A 24,469-nucleotide genomic window follows, 5' to 3' on the forward strand; every position below is an offset into this window, starting at 1 on the left:
TTATTTGTAACTAAAAAGCCTAACACAGGGTCCAGCAGTTACTTAGACTTCATCGAATCCAATGAACCACTGATGGTGAAATGCACTGCAATTTTATATACCATTAAGAAAGGTAAGAAAGGGTGGAAATGCCTCCAAAAAGCATGACATAATGCTTAATGAAACAATGACATTATAATTTCTTCTTGGATATATTTTTTTATTTGATATAAGAGACATATTTAGTCACAGATATTTATCTTATCTCTTACACATGCATAAAAAGAAAAATATAAGCAAAAGTAATTGGTTCAATTTTCTAAACTTCTTTATATGTGTGAGTCTAAATTTGCTGAATTACCTTCCAAACTGAGTGGTCAGTGTCCCTGACTTTCCCACAGTATCCATCTTCTGTGCCATCGAGAGTGTTGATGCTCACTATTTCTTAAAAGAGTACTCCACTATTATCCCTGGGAGTTTTCATCCAAGCTGCTGACACCCACTATTAGGCAAGTTTGAGGGCTAGTTCCTTATTGATTTTTGCCAAAGGTTAGATTTCAAACAATGGCCCTGATTCATATGTCTTCCTCAAACATAAAGGTCAGTTGACAGAAACACGAAGGGGCTCAGTTATCCAGTTGTGCCATCAAAAAGAACAGCCAACTAGTACATCACGATTGCTTCTAACTGACAGTATTTGTAAGCCACCTGCAATGTTAAAACTGATCACAATTTTAGAGTTAATAAAATGTGACTATGTGTCTGACATATAATCGATGCAACATAGCATTAGTAGTATATGCTTAATAAGTATTGTTGAATGACTGAGATTGACAGAGAGGAAGCACATAGAGAAATAGATCTAGGAAGTTACTCCCCAGTGCATAAATAATTTAATATTCAAACTCTTCTCTTATTGACTGAAAAATACTATGTGCCAAGCCCCAATGCTTGGTTTATTGATACACATTATCTCATTTGATTAAATAATATATACATAATTTCCAGGTGTTATAATCAGTTCCCAAAGTGAAAAACAGATCTACTTTAGGTATTATTCTGTCTCCAGAACTCCACATTGACCTAGACTCACATCAATATCACAATGAACATTAATTTTCATAATTTTACAATCAGAAAATATCTTCATAATCATTAAAAGATTGAGTTCAGCATAGTTTTATTGTCAAAAATATTCTATAATAATTCCAAAAGACTGGTCATCTGTGAATTGTGCACATACTTTTTAATTAAAAATTTTTATTAACTTGAAATTTTCCATATGATTTCAAAAATCAACTATCAGAGCCAGGTGCAGTGGCTCACACCTGTAATCCAAGATACTTGGGAGGCTGAGGTGGGAGGATCACTTGACCCTAGAAGTTCAAGACCAGCCAGCAACATAGTAAGACCCTGTTTCTAAATAAATAAACAACTTTTAAAGGATCACCTATTAAACTGAAATGCAAGGACCTATGTTCTTAACTCAAAGATAGGATAAATAGCTAGAAAAATTCATTTTAGTCTTGGATTTGAAAAAGACTGCAATGGTACAAACAATCCCAAAAGGTATCTTAAAACTGTCAAAATAATTATTGAAACAAAATCAAATTTAATTATCTCTAATTTTAAAATACTGTATTAGGCATGCTGTTCAGGACAGGAATTAGGAGACTAGGTGTTATACTCCAAAGATTAAGAATTACTCAGTTCAGTAAAACCTCCACCCACATCAATTTAAGTGCAGTTCCCACAAAAGCAGGGCTGTGTGTGTGCGTGGGGGGGGGGGGGGTACCAAAAATACCCAATTATCAGATCAGTGATATTCGCAGCTCTTCTGATGATGATCTTTCAGATGATGATCTTCAGATGATGCTCTTTGCTGTTCTAAGCGATGTGTTAATGCTCACTTCCTTTTAGCCACAAAGCCTTGGCCCCACAAGTTGCCTGGAGGCAGCTCTGACCTACATGCAGTCAAATCATCCCAGTCACATCAGTCTCCAGGGTGATTTGAAGTGTGGGTGGTTGACATCTAAGGGATAAGTGGGAGAAAGTTCTGCGGCTGGTCTGACAGTAAGGAGGCTAATTCCTGAAGGGCAGAGAAATAAAATGTCACTCACTCCTATGAGCCCCTGTGGTTTTCAGAGCAGGATCCATTGTGTTTTCTGCTGCAGTCTTAGTAGGGCAATTAGTGGAGAAGGAAATGGGTGGGAGTTCTGCAAGCTTGCCAATATGTGAATGAACCCAACAATGAAGACGAGCTTTTAGTTCCCTTCCCTGGTCACTAGCCACAATGTGCATGGTGGTCAGGAGCTCTGTATCCATATGGTGAGAGTGATGCTTTGAGGTTTTGCTTGTTTTTTGCAATATTAGAGTGAGCAGCTGTCAACTGGATTGTCAAGCTAATACACATAGCAGCACGAAAGCCCTGCATTTACAATTAGTTTCCAGTTGAAATGGAATTATCCTTACTAATGACATGAGGGACTTTCTGATTGGGATTCGAGATTAGAGGCATTTATTTACCTGTATAAAGGTCAATGCAGGAGAAACTTATATGATATGGTTTGGATACTTGTCCCCTCCAAATTTCATGTTGAAACATGACCTCCAATGTTGGAGGTGGGGTCTAGTAGAAGGTATTGAATCATGGGGGTACATCCCTCATGAATGACTTAGTGTCATCCCCTTGGTGATGAGTGAGTTCTTGCTCAGTTAGTTCACGTGAGATCTGGTTGTTTAAAAGAGTCTGGAGGCCAAGTGCAATGGCTCACACCTGCAATCCCAGCACTTTCGGAGGCCAAGGCAGGAGGATCACTTGAGTCCAAGAGTTCGAGACCAGCTGGTCAACATAGTGAGATCCTGTCTCTACAAAAAATTAAAAAGAAATTGGTTGGGCATGGTGGCACCTACCTGTGGTCCCAGTTACTTGGGAGGCTGAGGTGGGAGGATTGCTTGGGCCCAGGAGGTTAAGGCTGCAGTGAACCGTGATTGCACCACTGCATTGCAGCTTGGGTCACAGAGTGGAACCCTGTCTCAAAAAAAAAAAAAAAAAAGTCTACTACCTCCCCCTTCTGTCCCTTGCTCCTGCTCTCACCATGTGATATGTTGGCTTCCCTTTTCACCTTCCATCATGATTGTGAGCTTCCTGAGGCACTCATCAGAAGCCAAGCCAATGTTGCTGCTATGCTTCCTGTACAGCCTGCCAAACCGTGAGTGAATTAAACCCCTTTTCTTTATGAATTACCCAGCCTCAGGTAGTCTTTATAGGAATGCAAAAGGGACTAGCACACCATACCTGGGGAGAAGGAGAGAATTCATGGAATCCAGGAGAGAAAAGAAAGCCATGCTTCCAGGGAATCTCTCAGTGGCAGAATTCCAGGCTCCAGTGGCCCATGTTCATCCTGTTGCCAGGGCCAAGATCCCCAGCAGGCACAAAGGGCACAGTGACTAGAGACTCACAATATGTTTAGGGCCCATGAACAGATTTTTATTTCTTTAGAAATCAGAAGGAAAAAATAAAGTTTTAGGTCAAAGAACGTGTTTTAATATGTAATGTTAATATATTCACCTTTATTCTAACCTAATCATAAAATATACTTTTTACTTTTTTTCTAAGGAGGAAGTGCCTACTGCTCCTGAAAGTTACCATGCAGCCCTGCCTGTGGTATTAGGTTAACTGATATGATATTGCTGGCAGCCAATTGTTTCAGGTCTACGAAACAGTTTTGGTCTACTTACTACATATCTCTCAGACGACCCTTTCCTAGTTTGTAGAAAGTCTCAACTCAAGCCAGGTAGAGAAAGTAATCCATTTCTTTCCCTCCCTTTTTCCTTTTCCTCTCTCTCCTTTTTCTCTATTTCTTTTACCTTTTCCTTCTACGTGTTTGCTGGGTAGTGGGTTCTCTCTCTCTCTCCTTTAATCTTCCCCTCTTCCCCACTCTCTCTCCTTTCTCCCCTCTCCTTCTGTCCCTATTTTCTCGGACTTTCTTATGGAACCAGAAGATCAGTCATCTATAGTCCTCTGGGCTCCCCAAAGAACCTTGAACTGTCACAGGCACTCACTGTGCTCCTTCCACCCTCAATGCTATCTCTACCCTCTTTCTCTGAGTCATAGATGAGTTCCAGAAGAGATCAGAAAGACCAGGTGAACTCAGATCAGAGATATCCTAAAGCTCTCTGGGGTTGGGGCAGGAGACAAGGTCCACAGGCAGACTAATGTCTTTCTTTTCTTTTTCATTTTACAAACAGGGTCTCACCTTGTTGCCCAGGCTGGAGTGCGGTAGCGCAATCATAGCTCACTGTAACCTCAGACTCCTGGGGTCAAGCAATCTTCCTCACTCAGCTTCCTGAAGATCTGAGACTACAGGCTCACATGATCATGCCTGGCTTATTAAAAAAAATTTTTTTTTTATCGAAACAGGGTCTCACTATGTTACCCAGGCTGGTCTTGAACTCCTGGCCTCAAGTGAGCCTCTTGTTTTGGCCTTCCAAAATGCTGGGATAACAAGCATGAGCCACTGCTCCTGGCCAGACTAATTTCCTAAATTGTTTTGATCCTCCCACACTCTTTCTCTATCTTTAGTTGCTGGGATCTTGACCTGGTAGGGAAAGTGGGGAGGAAGGAGAAAAAAATGATTCTACCTACTTGCTTATCCTTGAAAATTTTTCCCATCTTAATATTTAGGACAAAGATGTTGATGTTAAATTTATTTTGCAAGAATTTGCATTTTTTCCTTTCTGATCCCATCATTGAAAACCCCTGAAGAAATGAATGCCCCCTGGTCTAGCTACATAAATAGGAAATCACCAGATAAATAAGGTAAATAGGGAAATAAGAACCAGGGCATAGAGCACATCTGATATAACTTCCCCTATCACTCTAGCACAAATACTATTTAAACCCATTAGGGCCAAACCATAGAGCTGGCTGTCATGGCAATTCTATGGATAGAGTCCTGTCCTCAAGGAACTACATTTAGTGGAGAGAAGTAACGTACATAAATGATACAAGAAAATGAACATAAATGAGGAAGGAGGAAGTGCTCAGTGGGGGACTGATAGAAAGGCAGCCAGTATCCAGGCTCCCTCTTGGCGATGAAAAGAGCTTAAAAGCTATTCCGTGGTCACAGATGATGGCGGATTATCCACTCCAGTCTGTGGCCCAATGAGAAGGTTGAGTGACCTCTTAAAAATCCAGCCCAGACGTGTGGTTAAATATTCAGGCTTAAAGAAGTACTGCAGAGCCTGGAGGAAGAGGACACCTTTAGGCCAGGTGAGAAAGAAAGGAATGACTGAACGCTCATCATACAGAGCTGTGAAGGAAGAAGTAGTCAGAGACTCCATGGATTTGGTTCAGGGCTTTCATTTATCTGAAGATGTCAAAGAACCTTTGGGTTACTGGCTTTCAGAAATTCTGGGAGAAGGCCAGGCGCAGTGGCTCATGTCTGTAATTCCAGCACTTTGGGAGGCCAAGGCAGGCAGATCACCTAAGGTCAGAAGTTCAAGACTAGCCTGACCAATACGGCAAAACCCCGTCTCTACTAACAATACAAAAAATTATCCAGGTGCGGTGGCACACGGCTGTAATCCCAGCAACACAGGAGGCTGAGGCAGGAGAATCATTTGAACCCGGGAGGCAGAGGTTGCAGCGAGCTGAGATCGTGCCACTACACTCCACTTCATGTAAAAAAAAAAAAAAAAAAAAACTCTGGGAGAAGAAAATGACGAAGGAGGCCATATTATTATCCAGCTTCTAGAGAGAGAGTAACAAAAGCAAAATGGTTAGCTTTGAATTTATAACAAGTCATTAGGGGAACAAGAACTGCAGAGGAGAAGGCACAACATCCATGTTGTGCCAACTTTGTCTGGACTTAAATGATGAATTTGGAAGAGAGAGGTGGAGTTGGGGAGTGGTAAAGCATTAAATAACCAACCATGACTAACCGCTGAGTTTAGCCTGAATGAATTCATTCTGCAAACATAGCTGTCATCAAAACATAGTTTATGCAAGATTCCCAAATATGCTGCATGTCACAACATATAACTACAAATCCATGCTTTGTCTGCAAGGTCATAATCAACTGTCTGTGGTGTAGCATTTGGTATGGTTGGATAACATGGAATGGTCGCCCCAGGTGATTTCAGTTTTTATGAAAGTAGAATAGGGTAAGCATTTTATTCACTGTGTTGTTGAAGGTAGATTTGTGTAGTCAACAGAGTTTTGTGGCTGCTGTTGTTTTTAATTCAAAGAACATGCTACAACAGAATACAGCTACCTTGTAGTACAAACCCAAATTTTTATTCTAGTTCTATATTCAGCTAGCTACATGAGGCATAATGACTTTATCTTAAAACGAGGCCCCTTCTAGTCTTAGAGTGCTATGATTACCCTGTTTGGTTATTGTGAATAGCCTGGTAGGCACTTTTCTCTGAGAAGATAGGGGAACAGCTGAGAAACAATGTAAGACACCATTAAATCTACTTACCACTGAAGGTAGGAAGAAGATTAATGAATTAAGTAGGGACTCTGTGTATTTCTTTTCTACTCTTTTCCTTGTCCACTAATCCTAGCTTTCAAAAAAAGCGGGGGGCAGGGAATATGTAAAATCAACTACTGTAAAGGGGTGAGCCATAGGATATTCAAACCTGGTACTTCTCCACTGAGCCCATACACCAAAAAAGGCATAAAGGTAGAAGGTTTGACCCATGTTTGTGGTATTTTGAAAATGGGCCATGTATTTAAGAAATACCAAATTATAAATATTAGCTATATATTAGTGCTTGGTCTAGACCAAGGTTTCTCAGCCTCAGCACTACTGACATTTAGACTGTATAATTCTTTGTTGTAGGGAGTTGTGCTGCGCATTGTAGGATGTTTAGCAGAATCCCTGGACACTGCTCACTAGATGTCAATAGCAAACTGTCCCACCTTCTAATTTTGGTAATCAAAAATGTCCTCAGGCATTACCAATGTCTTCTGGCTGGTAAAGTCATCCTCCTTTAAGAACCACTGGTCTAGACAAAATGATGAGGGATATTACAATGTTTTATTTTGAAGTGTCTGTCCCTGCCGTCTGTCCGGCCTCCTGCCTTGGGCATTTCTTTATTCATTTATTTAAGAGATGTTTATTAAATAACAACTACATGCCAGGCACTGTGCTAGGAGATGAGGATACAGTAGTGAAAAAGAGAATGGTCCCTAATCATGGAGTTTACACTTTCATAGGGGAGACAATGTGAAACAAATAATTCTAAATAATACAGCATACAAAACAGAAATACAGGTCACCTGCACACACAATTATAACCACTGTTTCCCTAATCCTATTAATATTATACTAGATGGCTTAATAAGGAATTAGTTTACAAGAGAATGATAGTAATAGAGGGGTAGAACAACACAATTTTGAAAACTAGGATGTAGATGGAGGAACTAGAGTGTGATATTATAATGAGAAACATATACTTGATCACTGCCTCATTTTCTATCACATAGCTTAGAAAACCCTCAGAATCTCTGAAGTAATATGTGCCTTTTTGTATTCTACTGAGGGAACTAATGGCTGGGGACTCTTAGAAAACCTCAAGATAGGGGATAGTTGCCAGCGGAACCAATCAAGTGATAAGAGGAGCTGAAGGTTGAGTTAATCACCAGTGGTCAATGATTTAATCAATCATGTCAACATAGTGAAGCCTTTATAAAACTCCAAAGGGACAAGGTTTGGAGAGCTTCCACGTTGCTGAACATGTAGAGGGTGGTGAACCCAGAAAGGGCAAGGAAGCTCTGCACCTCTTCCTCTATATTTTGCCCTATGCATCACTTCCATCCAGTTGTTCCTGAGTTGTATCCTCTTAGAATAAATCAGCAATAGTAAGTAAAGTGTTTCCCTGAGTTCTATGAGCCATTCTAGCAAACTGAAGGAGGAGGTTATGGGAACCTCTGATCTTTAGCCAAATTGGACACAAGTTGTGGGTAACTTGAGGAACTACTTGCAACTGATATCTGAAGTGGGGAAGCAGTCTTGTGGGACTGAACTCCTAACCTATGGGATCTTAGCTAATTCCTGTTAGTGTCAGAATTGAATTGAACTGTAGAACATTCAGTTGGTGTCAGAGAATTAGTCAGTGCAGGAAAAAACTAACACATCTATTGTGTTGAGGGTTGAGAGTACAGTAGGTAAAAACAATTTATTTGGTTTTTTCCCCTATATTGATAGAGGAAGTTTAACCTAAGACCTACAACAAAACATATTGTGATTAACATTTCACAACACTGGGGTCAAAGAGGTAAACCTAAAACTTCCATAGAGGAAAACAAAACATAACAAAAGCTTGGATCACATACAAAGATATATGGATCAGAATGGTATCAGATGTCTTATCAGCAACACTTGAAGCTGGAAGATGACAGAACAATACCTTCAACGTTCTGAAGAAAAATTCTAATAATCAAGAATTCTATATCCATACAAACTATTAAATAAGTGATAAATAGAAGATATTTCAAGACATTCAAGGTCTCAAATTATTTCCTATATGTTGCAGCTTTATGTGGCTTCATAAAAAAGATCTCAAAACTTAGTGACTTGAAGCAGCTATATCTTTCGATTCCAAGAATTTGGATGGAGCACAGAGGAGACAGATTGTCTCTATTTTTCAATGTCTATTATCTCAGATGGGTGAGTTGAACAGCTTGGGGGTTGCTGGGCATTTCTCTCTTTCCACATAGCTTTTCACATGTTTAGTTTGGGCTTTCTCACAGCTGGACTACTTCAGATTAATTGGAGTTTTTACATGGTTCCAAGACAAGACAGAAATTGTGAGTCCTCTTAAAGGCTGAGACTAGAATTGACATGGTGCCATTTCTGTCATACTGTATTAGTCAAAGCAGTCATAAGCCAGTCCAAATTCAAGGGAAAGGGAAATATATACCCCTCTCAATGGGAAGAATGTCAAATAATTTGCCATATCATATATCCCTTCTCAGGAAGCTCCCAGAAGATGCACTCTACTAAAATGGCCAAGAAAGAGGAAAACAGAAAAAGATGGCTGACTAGATGCAGCTAGTACACACCTTCTCCACAGACGGGAACCAAAATAACAAGTAATACTCACACTTTAAAAAGCTCATCTAAGAACACTGGGATTTAACAGAGATGTGAAGGGAAGCACCAAAAGCAAGTAAGAAGAGGGAAGCAAGGCCACTTCCTCAGCCAGGATTGGCTGAGAGCAGGGAGAAGCTCCTAGGAAAAGAATGAAAGAGAGACTCCCCCTCTAGTCCCCGCAGGGTTCAACTCTCCCACTAGTTTTTTACACTATTAGCTATGGGAGGATGCCTTGATCTATGTGGGCCTAAAAACTAACAGAGATCTGACTAGAGATTGAACAAGAGGCATTGCTCCAGAGAATGAACTCACAAAGAGTCCTACAGGCATCTGAACTCTGCGCAGCTGCAGCTTGGTGCCATCCTGAGAGCTAAACCCCAAAAGGACCACATACTGCCCTAGAACTGCTACTGTCACTGGCACCACCAAACCAAGGAGGGAGAGGGGAGGCCAGGCACCTCCGTGCACCTTAAGGACAAATCCCACCATCGCTGCTGCGGGCTGCTGCGGGGCCAAGGCAAACTGCACTCCTCATAGCTTCCTCTCTGCACTGCTCCAGCTGAGAGGGGCCCTACTCTCCCCAGTGGCAGGCCCATGGCTGGTGCCATTCTGAGAGTCTAGCCTCTAAAGGTCTGCATCCTGCTCTAGGGCCAGGGCTAATGATGCCACTGCCACCACCAGGCAAAGGAGAAAGGGAGGCTGGGTGCTCCCATGCACCCCTAGGACAAATCCCATTGCTGCTTGTGTAGGCTGCAGTGGGACCAAGGCATGATAAGCAATCTACCCACAGCTACCTGCCTATGCTGCTTCAGCTAAGAAGGACCCTGCCCTCCCCAGTGGCAAGCCCATAGCTGGTGCCATTCAGAGAATCTATCCTCCAAAGGTCTGCATAATGACTTAGGGCTGGGGATGACCCTGTCCCTGTACCACCAAGCCAAGGAAGGAGGGAGAGGACAAATCTCACCTCTGCTCCTGCAGGCTTTTATAGGACTAAGGTATGAGTAAACTGCACTCTCCAGCTACCTGCCTATACTGCTCGAGCTGAAAGAGGCCCCACCCTCCCTATAGGCAAACCTACAGTACAGCAACTGCTGCCCACATTTGAGTATTACCCTGGTAGCCTGGGGATCACCCCCACAGTCAGCACTTGAATGTATTACTGGGGGCATGAGTACAAGTCTTCTATCCTAGTCTCCTCCCCCAACTACCCTCCTGAACCCAATAACACTGGTGACAGCACAAGCTGCCTTGAAGCCAAAGAACAGGCATGCTAAGCTCACTGCTGCCACCACTGAGACCTGGTGACTGGTCCATGGCATCCTACTCCCCAGCAAAACTTCACCACAGTCTCAAATAATAACCACATCTTAAACCACTGAGTAAATCACAGATACCATTGATACTGTTTATAGCCAAAGAAGTCATACAGAAATTACAATACTGCATGCTCCAAAAAGAAAAGCCAAAATGCCCTACCCAACCAACAACATTATATACACCTTCAGGAGAAAGTCCTTCCCTAAGAAAGCAATTTCAAAAAATTGGAAGAAGCAACAGTTACACCAGATACACAAATATCAACATAAAAAAGCAAGGAAAAATTAAACCTCATAAGGAGCAAAATTATTCTCCTGCAACATATCCCAATCAAAAAGAAATGTATAGGCTGGGCTCAGGGCTCATGCCTGTAATCCCAACACTTTGGTAGGCCAAGGTGAGTGGATCACATGAGGCCAGAAGTTCGAAACCAGCCTGGCCAACATGGTGAAATCCCATCTCTACTAAAAATTAAAAAAAAAAAAAAAAAAATTGCTGGGCATGGTGGCAGGTGCCTGTAATCCCAGCTACTTGGGAGGCTAAGGCAGGAAGAATTACTTGAATCTGGGAGGTAGAGGTTGCAGTGAGCCAAGATCACACCACTGCACCCCAGCCTGGGCAACAGAATAACATCTCAAAGATAAATAAATTTATAAAATTCCAGATAAAGAATTCAAAATACTGATTTTAAAGAAGTTCAGTGAGATACAAGAGAATTCTTGGAGAAGTCAGATAAACAGTTCAGAATATGAATCAGAAATTTACTAAAGACATAGACATTTTAAAAATAACCAAACAGAAATTCTGGAAGTAAATAATTCATTGAATGAAATACAAAATACATTTAAAAACTTCATCAATTGACTAGATCGAGCAGAAGAAAGAATATCAGAAACTGAAGATGGGTCTTTTGAAATAATTCAGTCAGATAAAAACAAAGAAAACAAAAATAAGGAGTAAAGCCTTTGTGATGTTTGGGACGTGTAAAGAGACCAAATCTACAAATTGTTGATATCCCCAAGGGCAAATAAAAAAACGAAAGAATTAGAAAATCTATTTAACAAAATAATAGATGACAACTCCCCAAGTCTAGCAAGAGGTTTAGACATTCAGATACAGGAAATTCAGCAATCCCGGGATGACACAATACAAAAAATTCTTTTCCACAGCACATTATAGTCAGACTGTCTAATGTTAAGGATAAAGAGCAAATCCTAAAAACAGCAAATGTGTCTATTACCTTTAAAGGAAACTCCATCAGAGCAACAGTGGATTTCTCACCAGAAACCTTAAAGGCCAGAAGAGAATGGGATGATACATTCAAAGTGCTTAAAAAAAAAAAAAAAAAAAAAACCTGCTAGCCAAGAATATTAGATCCAGCAAAACTACCCTTCATAAATGAAGAAGAAATAGTCTTTCCTAGACAAGCAAATGGTGAGGGAATTCATTACCACTACACCAACTTTACAAAAATGCCCAAGGTCATCCTAAACCTGGAAGCAAAAGAATGTCATTTGCCATCATGAATACACATCAAACTGTAAAACTCATTGGTAAAACAATCACACAATGGAGGAAAGGACTCAGATGGTACCATGACAGAAACCCACCAAACTACAATGACAGACAATAACAGGAAAAAAATTAACAAAGAATATGTTGAAAACCAGAAAACAATTAGTAATATGACAGGAACAAAGCCTCACATATCAATAGTAACCTTGAATGTAAATGTATCCAATTTAAAGATACAGAATGGTTGAAATGATATTTTTTAAATGATTCAGCTATATGCTGCTTTTGAGGAATTCATCTTACTAGTAAAGACATATAGACTGAAAGCAAAGGGATGAAAAAAGACATTCCATGCAAATGGAAACCAAAAGTGAGTAGGAGTAGCTATATCCAATAAAACAGACTTTAAATCAAGAAGAGTTAAAGAAAAGAAAGGACAAAGATGATAATTATATATTAATGAAAAGTCAATACAGCAAGAGAATATAACAATTCTAAACATATATGCACCCAAGGCTGGAACATCCAGATTCATAAAGCAAATATTCCTATATCTAAAGAGAGAAATAGACTGTAGTACAGTAATAGTGGGGGATTTCCCAACACCCCACTCTCAGCATTACACAGCTCATCTATACAGAAAATTGACACCAAAAAAATCGAATTTAAAGTAGGTTTTATTTAGTCATTTACAGAACATTCTATCCAACAACTGCCAAATACACATTCTGCTCATTAGCACATGGAACACTCTCCAAGACAGACTATATGTTAGGCCACAAAACAAGTATCAGAAAATTTATAAAAATCAAATTCATATCAAGTATTTTCTCAGATCACAATAGAATAAAGTTAAAAATCAATACTAAGAGAAACTCGCAAAACTAGACAAATACAAGGACATTAAACAACATGTTTTTGAATGACCATGGAGCCAATGAGGAAATTAAAACAGAAATCAAAAAATTTCTTGAAAAAAATGAAAATAAAATATACCAAAACCTGTGGAATACAGCAAAAGCAGTGCTAACAGGGAAGTTTATAGGAATAAATGCTTTCACCAAAAAAGCAGAAAAATTACAAATGAGCATTCTAATAATGCACCTTGAGGAATTAGAAAAGCAAGAACAAATTAAATCAAAAATTAACAGAAGAAAAGAAATAATAAAGATTGGAACAGAACTAAATGAAATAGAGACTTAAAAAAATACTAAAGATCAACAAAATGAAATGTTGGTTCTTCAAAAAGATAAACAATATTGATAAACCACTAGCTAGACTAACCAAGAAGAAAGAAGATCCAAATAAACAAAATCAGAAATGAAAAGGGAAACATTACAACTGACATCACAGAAATACAAAAGATCATCAGAGACTATGATGAATAATTATAAATTGACAAACTGGAAAACCTAAAGATATAGATAAATTCCTGAAAACATGCAACCTACCCAGATTGAATCATGAAGAAATAGAACACCTCAACAAATCAATAACAGGTGGTAAGATTGAATGAGTAAGGCAACAACAACAAAAAGCCCAGGACCAGATAGATTCACGGCTGAATTCTACCAAATGTACAAAGCACTAATATGAATCTTCTTGAAGTTATTTCAAAAAATCAGAGAGGAGGGGATTCTTCCTAACTCATCTACGAGGTCAGCATCACCCTAATATCAAAACCACAAGGAGACAACAAAAAAGAAAACTACAGGCCAGTATCTCTGATGAACATAGACACAAAAATGCTCAACAAAATACTAGCAAACCAAATCCAATAGCACATCAGAAAGATAATACCCCTGGGCCTGGCAGAGTGTATTATCTTTTTGATGTGCTGTTGGATTTGCTACGGGATTATCACATTTGTAACCCCAGCACTTTCAGAGGCCAAGGTGAGGTGGTAGGATTACTTGAGCCCAGGAGTTCAAGACCAGTCAGGGCAACATAGTGAGACCCCATCTCTACAAAAAATACGAAAATTAGTCAGGTGTGCTGGCATCCACCTGTAGTCCCAGCTATTCAGGAGGCTGATGTGGGAGGACTGCTGGAGCCCAGGAGGTTGAGGCTGCAATAAACTAAGATCACACCACTGCACTCCAGCCTGTGCAACATAAGGAGATCCTGTCTCAAACAAACAAATAAAAAACGAAAGATAATATATCATGATCAAGTGAGATTTATACCAGGGATACAAGAAAGGTTCAACATATGCAAGTCAGTAAACATGATATATTATGTCAAAAGAATGAAGGACAAAAACCACATAGTCATCTCAATAGCTCAGAAAAATCATTTGATACAATTCAACATGGCTGCATGATTAAAAAAAAAACCTCTCAAGAAACTATGTATAGAAGGAACATACCACAAAATAAGAAAGGCCATATGCAACAAACCCACGACTAACATCATACTGAATGTGGAAAAGTTGAAGGCCTTTCCTCTAAGAACTAGAACAAGACAAGTATGCTCACTTTCACCACTCCTATTCAACACAGTGCCAGAAGTCCTAGCCAGAGCAATCAGACAAGTGAAAAAAATAAACAGCATCCAAAATGGAAAACGGGAAGTTAAATTGTCCTTCTTTGCTATTAATATGATATACCTAGAAAAACCTAGACTACGCACACACACGTCTTAGATTTGATTAATGAATTCAGTAAAGCTGCAGGATGCAAAATCAATGCCCGAAAATCAGTGGTATTTCTATAAATCAATAACAATCTAGCCAAGAAAGAAATCAAGAAGGCATTCCCATTTACAATAGCTATAAAAAACATACAAAGAAACAAAAACCTAGGAATATATTTAACCAAAGAGGTCAGAGATCTCTACAAGGAAAACTACAAAACACTGATGAAAGAAATTGAAGAGAATACAAACAAATGGAAAAACACCTCAAGCTCATGGATCAGAATTAAAATTGTTAAAATGGCCATATGGACCAAAGCAATCTACAGATTCAATGCAATTTTAATGAAAACGTCAATTATTTTTCACAGAACTAGAAAAAATAACCCTAAAATGCATGTGGAATCAAAAAAGGAACCCAAGAGCCAAAGCAATCCTGAGCAAAATGAACAAAGTTGGAAGCATCATATTGTCTGACTTCAAAATATACCACAAGGCTATAATACCCTAAACAGCATCATACTGATATAAAAATAGGCATATAGACCAATGGAACAGAACAGAGAACCCAAAAATTAGGTCACATATTTACAGTCAACTGCTGTTTGATAAAGACACCAAGAACTCATATCGGAGGAAGGACAATCTCTTAAATAAATGGTGCTGGAAAAATAGGATAGCCACATTCAGAAGAATGAAACTGAACCCCTATTTCTCATCATATACAAAAATCAACTTGAAGTTGATTAAAGACTTAAACACAAGCTCTAAAACTATAAAAATACTAGAAGAAAACCTAGGGAAAACTCTCCTGGGCATTGGTCTAGGCAAAGAATGTATGACTAAGACTTCAAAAGCATAGATAACAGAAATAAAAGTAGACAAATGGGACTTAATTAAGCAAAAAAAAAAGCTTCTGCACAAAAGAGAAATAATTAACAAAGTGAAGAGACACCCTGTTGCATTGAAGAAAACATTTGCAAACTTCATCCAACAGGGGACTAATATGCAGAATACACAAGGAACTCAAACAACTCAACAGGAAAAAAAGGCAACAAATAATTCCATTAAAAAGTGGGGGAGGCTGGGTGCAGTGGCTTACACCTGTAATCGCAGCACCTTGGGAGGCCAAGGTAGGCAGATCATGAGGTCAAGAGATCAAGACCACCCTGGCCAACACAGTGAAATCCCATCTCTACTAAAAATACAAAAACTAGCTGGGCGTGGTGGTGCGCACCTGTAGTCCCAGCTACTCGGGAGGCTGAGGCAGGATAATCGCTTGAACCAGAGAGGCAGAGATTGCAGTGATCTGAGATCATGCCACTGCACTCCAGCATGGTGACAGAGTGAGACTCAGTCTCAAAAAAAAAGTGGGGGAAAGCACATGAATAGATATTTCTCAAAAGATAACATACAAATGACCAACAGGTATATGAAGAAATGCTCAAATGCTCAACATCACTAATCCATTAGAGAAATGCAAATCAAAACCACAATGAGACATCATCTCACCCCAGTCAGAATGGCTATTATAAAAAGACAAAAAAATAATGGATGTTGATGAGGATGTGGAGAAAAGGGAATTTGTTACTCTGTTCTTGGGAATGTAAACTGGTGCAGCCACTAAGAAAAACAGTATGGAGATTTCTCAAAAAACTAAAAACAGAATTCAATCCAGCAGCCCCACTACCAAGTACCTACCCAAACGAAACCAATAGATCAAAGGGATAAAGGGATACAAAGCATTTGCATTTTTATTGTAGCACTATTCACAATAGCAAATATATGAAACAAACCTAAATATCCATCAATGGATGAATGGGTAAAGAAAATGTGGTAAATATACACAATGAAATACCATTTGGCCATAAAAAAGAATGAAATCATATCATTTGCAGCAACATGAAGGGTCATCATATTAAGTGAAATAAGCCAGGCATAAAAAAATAAATATTGTAGGTACTTACTTACATGTGGAAGCTAAAAAACTTGATCACCTGGAGGTAGAGTGGAAAGAGATAATGGAGATTGGGAAAGGCGATTGGGGAAAGGAGAAAGAATGAAAAGAAATAGGTTAAAGGGTACAAACATGCAGTTAGATAGAAGAGATAAAAGCAATGTTTGATAGCAGAGTAGGGTGACTATAGTTAACAAAAAATGTGTTGTACTAGGTGATAGACAACCTAAATACCCCGACTTAATCACTGTGCGTTACACACATGTAACAAAATTTCACGTGTACCCCAAAAATTTGTTTAAAAAATTAAAAAGAAGATGACAGGGGAATTAAATAGGGGAATCCTACATAAGAAAAAGGCAAAAAGAATCCCCAAATGCAATGCGAAAGAGATATCAGGATTACAACTGTGAAGCAGCTCTAAAGAACAGAGATCAAGGAATAGATAGATGTCTATGATTTTAAAAATAATAATAAACTTGCTTAAATAATTAATGTGTCAGAACTTAGTGAGAAGAGAAGATCTATACTGTGGGGAATTGGGGGAGTATTAATGATAATTTAAAAGTTAAAAAGAGGTGCTTAGAATCAATACATTGAAGAGAAATTTTGCACTAGACACTTGTTAAAAATGGCAAGGAAGACTTTACTTAAGACTATTGCAATAAAGAAGAGAGATTGAATTCAATTCTAAATACAACAGGGATACCAACCTATGTGACAAGAGTGAGACCCTACCTCAAAAATCAACCAATAAATAAATACAACAGGGATAAGTGGGAATATATTCAAGGGGCATGATGAGGGAGTCACTGGATAGAAACATACTGAAGAGGGTCTTGGTTAAGTATCAAGGGCATTGTGGAAGAGGAACTTGATTAGACATCAAGGGTATGGAGGAGAGCTTGGTTAGATATCAAAGGTGGTGGGGTTCTCTATAAACTGGCTAAGCAGTATCCAATACTAAAACTAGACTGGGAAAGCCAAAGATTGGGCCAAAGATAAAGTCTAGTCAAAAGAAGGGCTCAGAGGAGCCTGACTACATTTGCTCAATAAGGGAGTCTTTGTCAAATGAGCTCCTTCCTTCCTTCCTTTTTTCCTTCCTTCCTTCCTTCCCCCTTCTTTCTTTTGTTCATCCTTTCTTTTGTTCTTTCTTTCTTGTCTGTCATCCAGGCTGGAGTGCAGTGGTGCCATCATAGCTCACTATAACCTTAAACTCCTAGGCTCAAGAGATCTTCCCACCTCAGCCTCCTGAGGAGGTGGGACTACAGGTGCATGCTGCCATACCTGGCTAATTTTTGTTGTTGTTGTTGTTATTTTTGGAGATGAGATCTCGGTATTTTGCCCAGGCTGGTCTTGAACTCCTGTCCTCAAGTGTTCCTCCCACCTTGGCCTCCCTAAGTGTTGGGATTACAACTATGAGCCACAAGCCATGGCTATCTTTTAAAAACAAATGCAAAATGTTTGTTTTGTTGTATTTAATACATTTTTACAGATGATTTCTGTAAACCAAAAATAAAATTCTATGACCCCCCCAACCATCTGAATGGACACCCTCCTCTTGGCCAGGGCACTCCTAAGGTAACCTGAAAGACTGGTTCAGGCCATGACGGGAATGGCAGATTGGACATGCCTCATTATACCCTCCTCCCTTTTGGAATTCAGGAAAAACTGACCAGCATTTAACATCAACACAAACTCTGAATCTGATAAGAAACATTTGCAATCTATTCTCTTTGAAACTTGCTACCTGGAGGCTTCATCTGCATGATAAAACCTTGGACTCCACAACTGCTTATCACAACCCAGACATTGTTTTCTACTGATAATATCTCTTTCAACCAATTGCCAATCAGAAAATTTTTAAATCTACCTATGACCTGGAGGTCCCGTCTTCGAGTTGTCCTGCCTTTCTAGATTGAACTGCTGTAAATCTTACATGTATTGGTTGATGTGTTATTATGTCTCCCTAAAATGTATAAAAGCAAGCTGTACACTGCCACCTTGGGCACATGTTGTCAGGACCTCCTGAGGCTGTGTCTTGGGTGTGTCCTTAGCCTTGGCAAAATAAACTTTCTAAATTGATTGAGACCTGTCTCACATACTTTTGGGTTTACATTTCACACATAGAAATTATGAGAACAAATTTTTATGGAGGCCTAGAAGAAAGCACTATAAACTTTGCAAATAAGTGCAGGAGAGGCAGGTGATAGTGATACGGCATTCCCACCAATAATTACCCCCTCAAAAAAATGGCTAGTGCACTGAAGAAAACTTTAATTCCCCTACAGTTTTAACTAGGCTCAGCCATGAACATGGGGAAGGTTGGCATTTGTGCAATGACACTGGGGTTCTCCACTACACATCTGGTCATCCTATCAGTCCCTTAAACCTGCCCACAACCAGTTCCTAAAAAGGAAAAGCAGTGTTCTTTTGCCAGCAAAACTGGGGTTTAGTCGAAAGTGAAAGGATCTATTTGAAAAGGTATATCTGCATTTAAAGAATAAAAGGATCTATCTTTGGACCTGGTAACAAATAAACAAAATCTCAAATGGATAAAGCTTGTGTGATGAGACCAAATTACACAAAGCGAAGAAGCTGAATTTTGTTTAATTTAAATGACAGAGAATAGACATGCCCTGAGTGACATTTTTCTGAAAAAAATCACCCTGAATGCTATGTAGAGGATGGGTTATAAGGGGGAGCAAACATAGAAGCATGGAGGCCAGTTAGATAGTTACTGCAGCCAGTTATTTGGACTAAGAGAGTAAAGGTAGAGAATAAAAGAGATAATCAGATTTGAGATCCATTTTGGAGGGTGAGTTGACTAGATTTGCTGATGGATGGACACAGGGGTGACAGAAAGGAAGGAATCAATAAGGACTTCTAGGTTTTTAGCTTGAACAACTAAGTAGCTGTCATTTACTGAAATGATAAAGACAAGAACACATTTGAGAAGGGAATCAGGAATTCTGGTTTCAAATGATTATTAGCTATCAAATTTCATATCAAGGAGGAGGTTAGATATGTAAGTTTGGGTCTTAGTGGGGTTAGTGAAATAAATTTGGAAATTGTCATAATTTTGGTGGTTATGAGAGTGCCTAGAATGAGCATAAAGACAGAAAACAAACAGAGAAACCAAAATCAAGCCTATAGAATACTCAAAAACTTAGGAGTTGAGCAAAGAAAGAAAACCCAAAAGGAGTGAAATAAAACCCAATGGTATGGGAAAAAATGTAAAGAACATGGTGTCAGGGAAGCTAAGGGTGTTTTAAGAGTGGAAGAGTGGTTAAGCACATGCCAACTGGTCACGATGGCTAACATCCTTTATGAAATCATTTTGACTAGTCACTATAAATCTTGGTGAAAATGAAAACTATAGTAAGGTTACGTAAGATGAAGGAGGAATGGAATGTGAGGAGTTAGAACAGGATGTGAAGAAATTGGTAGAGATTGTATAAGGAGCCAGGGTTCTTTTGGAAAAAAAAAAGCATCTAATAACTTCCATTCTTTTTCAGAGAGAAAAAGAGAGAGTGCACAGGAAGGAGGCTAAACTTGCTTGCATAACAGTCCCACTCTCTCAATAACCTTAATCCATTCATAAGGACAGAGCCCTTGTGATCTAATCACCTCTTAAAGGCCCCACCTGACAACATTGTTGTATTGAGTATTAAGTTTCCAACACATAAACTTTGGAGGACACATTCAAACCATTGCAGGGAGTTATAAGCACTTCCTCATGAGACTGTCAATATCTCAGAAAAGCTGTGTGGACAGCTCGTGACAGCTGCCCCAATGACTGTTCCATAGGCTCTGGACAGGTGAGTGAGCAACGATGAAGGGTTTGGGTGTTCTCTCTCTTTCTTTGTTCTCTTGAAGGGAGGGATAGGGAAATGAGTCTCAACTCCAAAATCCACAGTGGTCTTACAATTTACCAAGACACAGGGTACTAAATTCTCCTGGGAATGACAAATAACAAAAACCAGGATCAAATGTCCCCAGTAATAAAGGAAGAAAACATGTGGCCCCACCCTCGAAGGGCAAGAGTGCTGAGGGAAAGCAGGGCTCTTATTCTGAGTGAGTTAAACACCAAAAGGTTTATGTCTGGTCTTGAGACATCAACGGGCCCTTAGTGGGGAGGAAGAAAAACAATGTGGTGTTATTCAACAGTACCTCCAGACCAGTCCCTGGGGAAATTGTTCCAAGTTCCTCAAACAGTGGAGCCAGTAAAATTGAAAGAGTAAGACTACCTCTTGGGGGCCTAAAATATCTGTGGCCACTATGCGAAAATATCAGGTCAGGCCACCCAAGATTTCCAGAGTGGTATTCATTTTGATTGATGGCTTCTTCAACCAGGAGCAGGCCACAGGCTAGAGTGGTAGCAGTGGAGAGCAGAGAGGTGGTCCCCAGAGCAGCAGTCATGAGAGGAGATGGGCCGATGAGCAGCCTGAAAGCAGAACACACAACAACAGCAGGAAAGCTACAACAGCTGCAGAGGACCATGTGGAAAGGGAGATGCCTCAATGGTTTAGAATTCTATAATAAAACAGTGGTGGTTTGGAAGAATCCCCAAGACAACTGCTACCAAACCTGTGAAATATAATTTAGTCACCTCAAACATGCCTCTGTGACCTGAGGCTCTTCCTGCTGCCTGGAACGTTCCTCTTGGGCTGAAGTAGGACCAACTTCTTATTCTTAAGGTACGAGCTAAAATGTATCTCAGAGTGGAGGCCATCCCTATTTAAAGATCTCCCTGTGATAGTCTAACACAGTCCTGTTTTTCCTTGAGAGTACTGCATTTCGCTGATTCTGATATATACTTTTTTTCATATTTTAACATTGCTGAAGTTGGGATGAATCTTATCATCAAAACTGTGTCATAGTTTAATTGGCCACAGTTTTTCTAAGTGAGTTTTTTTAAATGGTGCATTTTATAACCTGTGCCATTTCTATTCAAGAAAATAGAGTTTTCATCACATTCAGTGAGTGTTGTTTGTATGTTTAGTGTTTGTTTGTCTACTCTATAAACTGTAGGCTTCTTTAAAGCAAGCACTAGCATGTAGTACAATACCTGGTGCATCATATGTATTCAATAATGATTAATCAAATGACTGAATTCATTAACTTTATTTATTTTTTTTTGAGACAGGGTCCTACTATCTTGCCCAGGCTGGTCTTGAACTCCTGGGCTCAAGTGATCCTCCCACCTCGGCCTCCCAAAGTGGTGGGATTATAGGCATGAGCCACGGAGCTCAGCCTGAATTCATCAACCTTAGGGTTGTACGGCTCTCAGCGGAAAAACACTATATACAATACTATGTATAATCAGATGACTTAAGATTTTGGGACAAAATTAAATATACAGTCTCTCTGTCAGATTCACATGTACCCAATATCTTATCTCAAAGTACTGGTGTTTTTGTTTTTTGGATTTTTTTTTTTTTTTTTTTTGAGTCTCACTCTGTTGCCCAAGCTGGAGTACAGTGGTGTAATCTTGGCTCACTGCAACCTCTGCCCTCTGGGTTCAAGGGATTCTCCTGCCTCAGCCTCTCAAGTAGCTGGGACCACAGGTGCACACCACCACGTCCAGCTCATTTTTTTGTATTTTAGTAGCATGGGGTTTTCACCATGTCGGCCAGACTGGTCTCGAACTCCTGACCTCAAGTGATCTGCCCGCCTCAGCCTCCCAAAGTGCTGGGATTACAGGTATGACCCACCACATCCATCTTCAAAGTACTGGTTTTAAGCAGAAATTTCCACACAAGTAGATACCTTAAAACAAAGAACACTTGAGAACATCTGTCTAAGCAGAACAAAGTTTTTGTATTAGACATTTCTCGGAAACCTACTTTTAAAGGGGAGATATTAATAGAAAGTATTTATGAAGCATCTCTCAGTGTAATGCCCCGGTGCTTTGACAAGTATGCTATTTTTGAACATGGAAAAAACTCATTGGGATACATTATGACCAGTTTCTCCTGCTTAATACTGTAGTTAGGTCTAATTCTATGTTTATAACCTCTTAATCTACTTCCATGGAGGAAATAGATTTCGCCTTATCTATTCACTTGGTACTAACTCAAATAAGTAGAAAAACCAGGGGATTTAATCTTGGCTAAAATAATTTAGCAATTAGCAAATATTTTAAGAAACGCCAATTAGAAACATAGAAAACATAAATGGATTTCAATGCATGTTGATCTTTTTGAAAATTTTCCTCTGAATGAACGTCTTTCTTTAACACTAATGCAAGGCTCTGGATAAATCTTATTATTATGAAAGTCCCCAGTAGTGAGAATTTAAATACAAATTTATGCAAAATGAGAAAAATGGGTCACTTCTGCCATTGCCTTATTCCTGGAATATTTTTTTTAGCAAAATAGAGCTGAGAATAAAAATCATCTCAATTTTACAATACACCATATCTCCCTCGTAACATTCAGATAATGATTCTGAAGCTATTTGGTATGATGGATGAAGAAATGCATTCTGAGCTTGGGCGAATCACACTACTTGGGACCTCTGTTTCTGCTTTTGCAAGTCTGACTTGTCAAGGGCCCCTCCCATCTCCTCAGAGACAGCTTCCAAACATCCCTGGTCAGAATCAGTGTCTCCTTCCTCTTCTGGGCCCACTTAACATGTAGTTTCTAGTTCTTGCGTAACAATTATGCAGTGAACCCTGTAGTGCAAACGAGTGTGTGTGCATTTGTCTACCTCAGAAGGCTGTGAACTCCTGGAGTGTCAGGACTGTTTTCATTCATCCTTGGGTCTTGTACATGGAAGATGACTCATATTTTGCCATATCAGATTGAATTGCTTTATAAGGTTAGCTTTGGCTTATTCAGTTTATGCTCCCTAAGGTTTTGTTTTTATGTACTAGTATTGCAGATTAGAAAAAAATAAATAAATAAATAAATAAATAAATAAATAAAATAAAAAACAAGCTCATCTCAAACCCTCATGGGTCTTTTTGTGTGACATAGAATGAAGAGCCGAGCTGAGCCCAACCTCAGTAAAGAAGAGAGTGCCTCCACGGGCCCCTGTAGTCCCAGCTACTCGGTACTCGGGAGGCTGAGGCAGGAGAATGGCGTGAACCCGGGAGGTGGAGCTTGCAGTGAGCCGAGATCTCGCCACTGCACTCCAGCCTGGGCGACAGAGCGAGACTCTGTCTCAAAAAAAAAAAAAAAAGAAAAAGAAAAAAAAAAAGAGTGCCTCCAGCAGTTCAGACCAAGTTCATGTCCTGAGGTAAGACTGGCAGGGGCTACCCTGGGCCCTGGGAAGAGAGGGGTTCCTACGAGATGAGAAAAGTATTCCCTTAGGTTCTGAGAGAAAATGGCAATGCTCTATGTGGACTATGCAGCTATTAGAGACCCAGGCATATTTATGCAATCTAATCCTGGGTCAAATACTCATTTTCCAGGTGATGATGGACAAGTCCCTTAAGCCTTCTGATCAGCAGCTTCTTGAACTCTAAAATGGGAAGTCTAATATTAAAGATATCCTACAACATGGACTGTTGTGAAAACTAATATAGACAAAGCCTTCTCAAGCACTATGAAGCATTCAGTGCTAAGTACAATGAAACTAATGTGGCCAGAGGCCTCGGGCCTGTGCCAGATGGAACCAGCCTTGGCCACTCTTTCCCATACTGCTGCTCCCAGCTGACAGAGGTTTGGCTGAAGATTCTGCCAGGACCTGTGCATCAGTATTCCCACAAGGAGCTGCAGGGCACACACACTGTGTGCTGAGAAAGTCCCCAAGAAAGATGGAACCCACATGGGGGCATTGCTGATGCTGTCCCAGAAAACAAGCCCAGGGATTTTCCCAGCTCTATACATTGCTTTGTGTTTATCAGTGCTTCGACCAACAGCTATTCATTTGTAATATGAAACTCTTAAAATAAAATCTTTTTTATTTTAGCGAGTTTTATTGAGGGAACCTGGCTGCAGGCAGGATTTCA

At 39.7% G+C, this 24,469-nt stretch overlaps 1 protein-coding gene and 1 long non-coding RNA gene across 4 annotated transcripts in view; one reads left to right on the forward strand and one right to left on the reverse strand.

Moving 5' to 3' along the window:
• Positions 1-1,453: 1,453 nt before the first annotated feature.
• LOC112625112 overlaps positions 1,454-24,469 on the reverse strand; it is an 81,397-nt gene continuing 58,381 nt past the window's right edge. The window contains exons 2-4 of one of the 3 annotated variants that reach the window (XR_003119526.1): positions 20,683-20,956; positions 2,756-2,847; positions 1,454-2,068 (exon numbers count right to left, since the gene is read on the reverse strand). Coding sequence is in view for 1 of the 3 variants with exons in the window: in XM_025386328.1 (XP_025242113.1) it covers positions 20,608-20,956 (349 nt within the window). In the remaining 2 variants the exon portion in view is untranslated. Of the gene's footprint in view, positions 2,069-2,755; positions 2,848-19,993; positions 20,957-24,469 lie in introns of those variants that run through there. The other 2 variants (XR_003119527.1, XM_025386328.1) reach the window with 2 other exon arrangements.
• On the forward strand, positions 21,124-24,428 carry LOC112625114. The gene is made up of 2 exons (XR_003119528.1): positions 21,124-21,209; positions 23,930-24,428. It is a non-coding gene; the product is annotated as an uncharacterized LOC112625114 (long non-coding RNA).

Source organism: Theropithecus gelada, chromosome 5 (assembly GCF_003255815.1).
Source record: "Theropithecus gelada isolate Dixy chromosome 5, Tgel_1.0, whole genome shotgun sequence".
In the NCBI taxonomy this organism is placed as follows: Eukaryota; Metazoa; Chordata; class Mammalia; order Primates; family Cercopithecidae; genus Theropithecus; species Theropithecus gelada.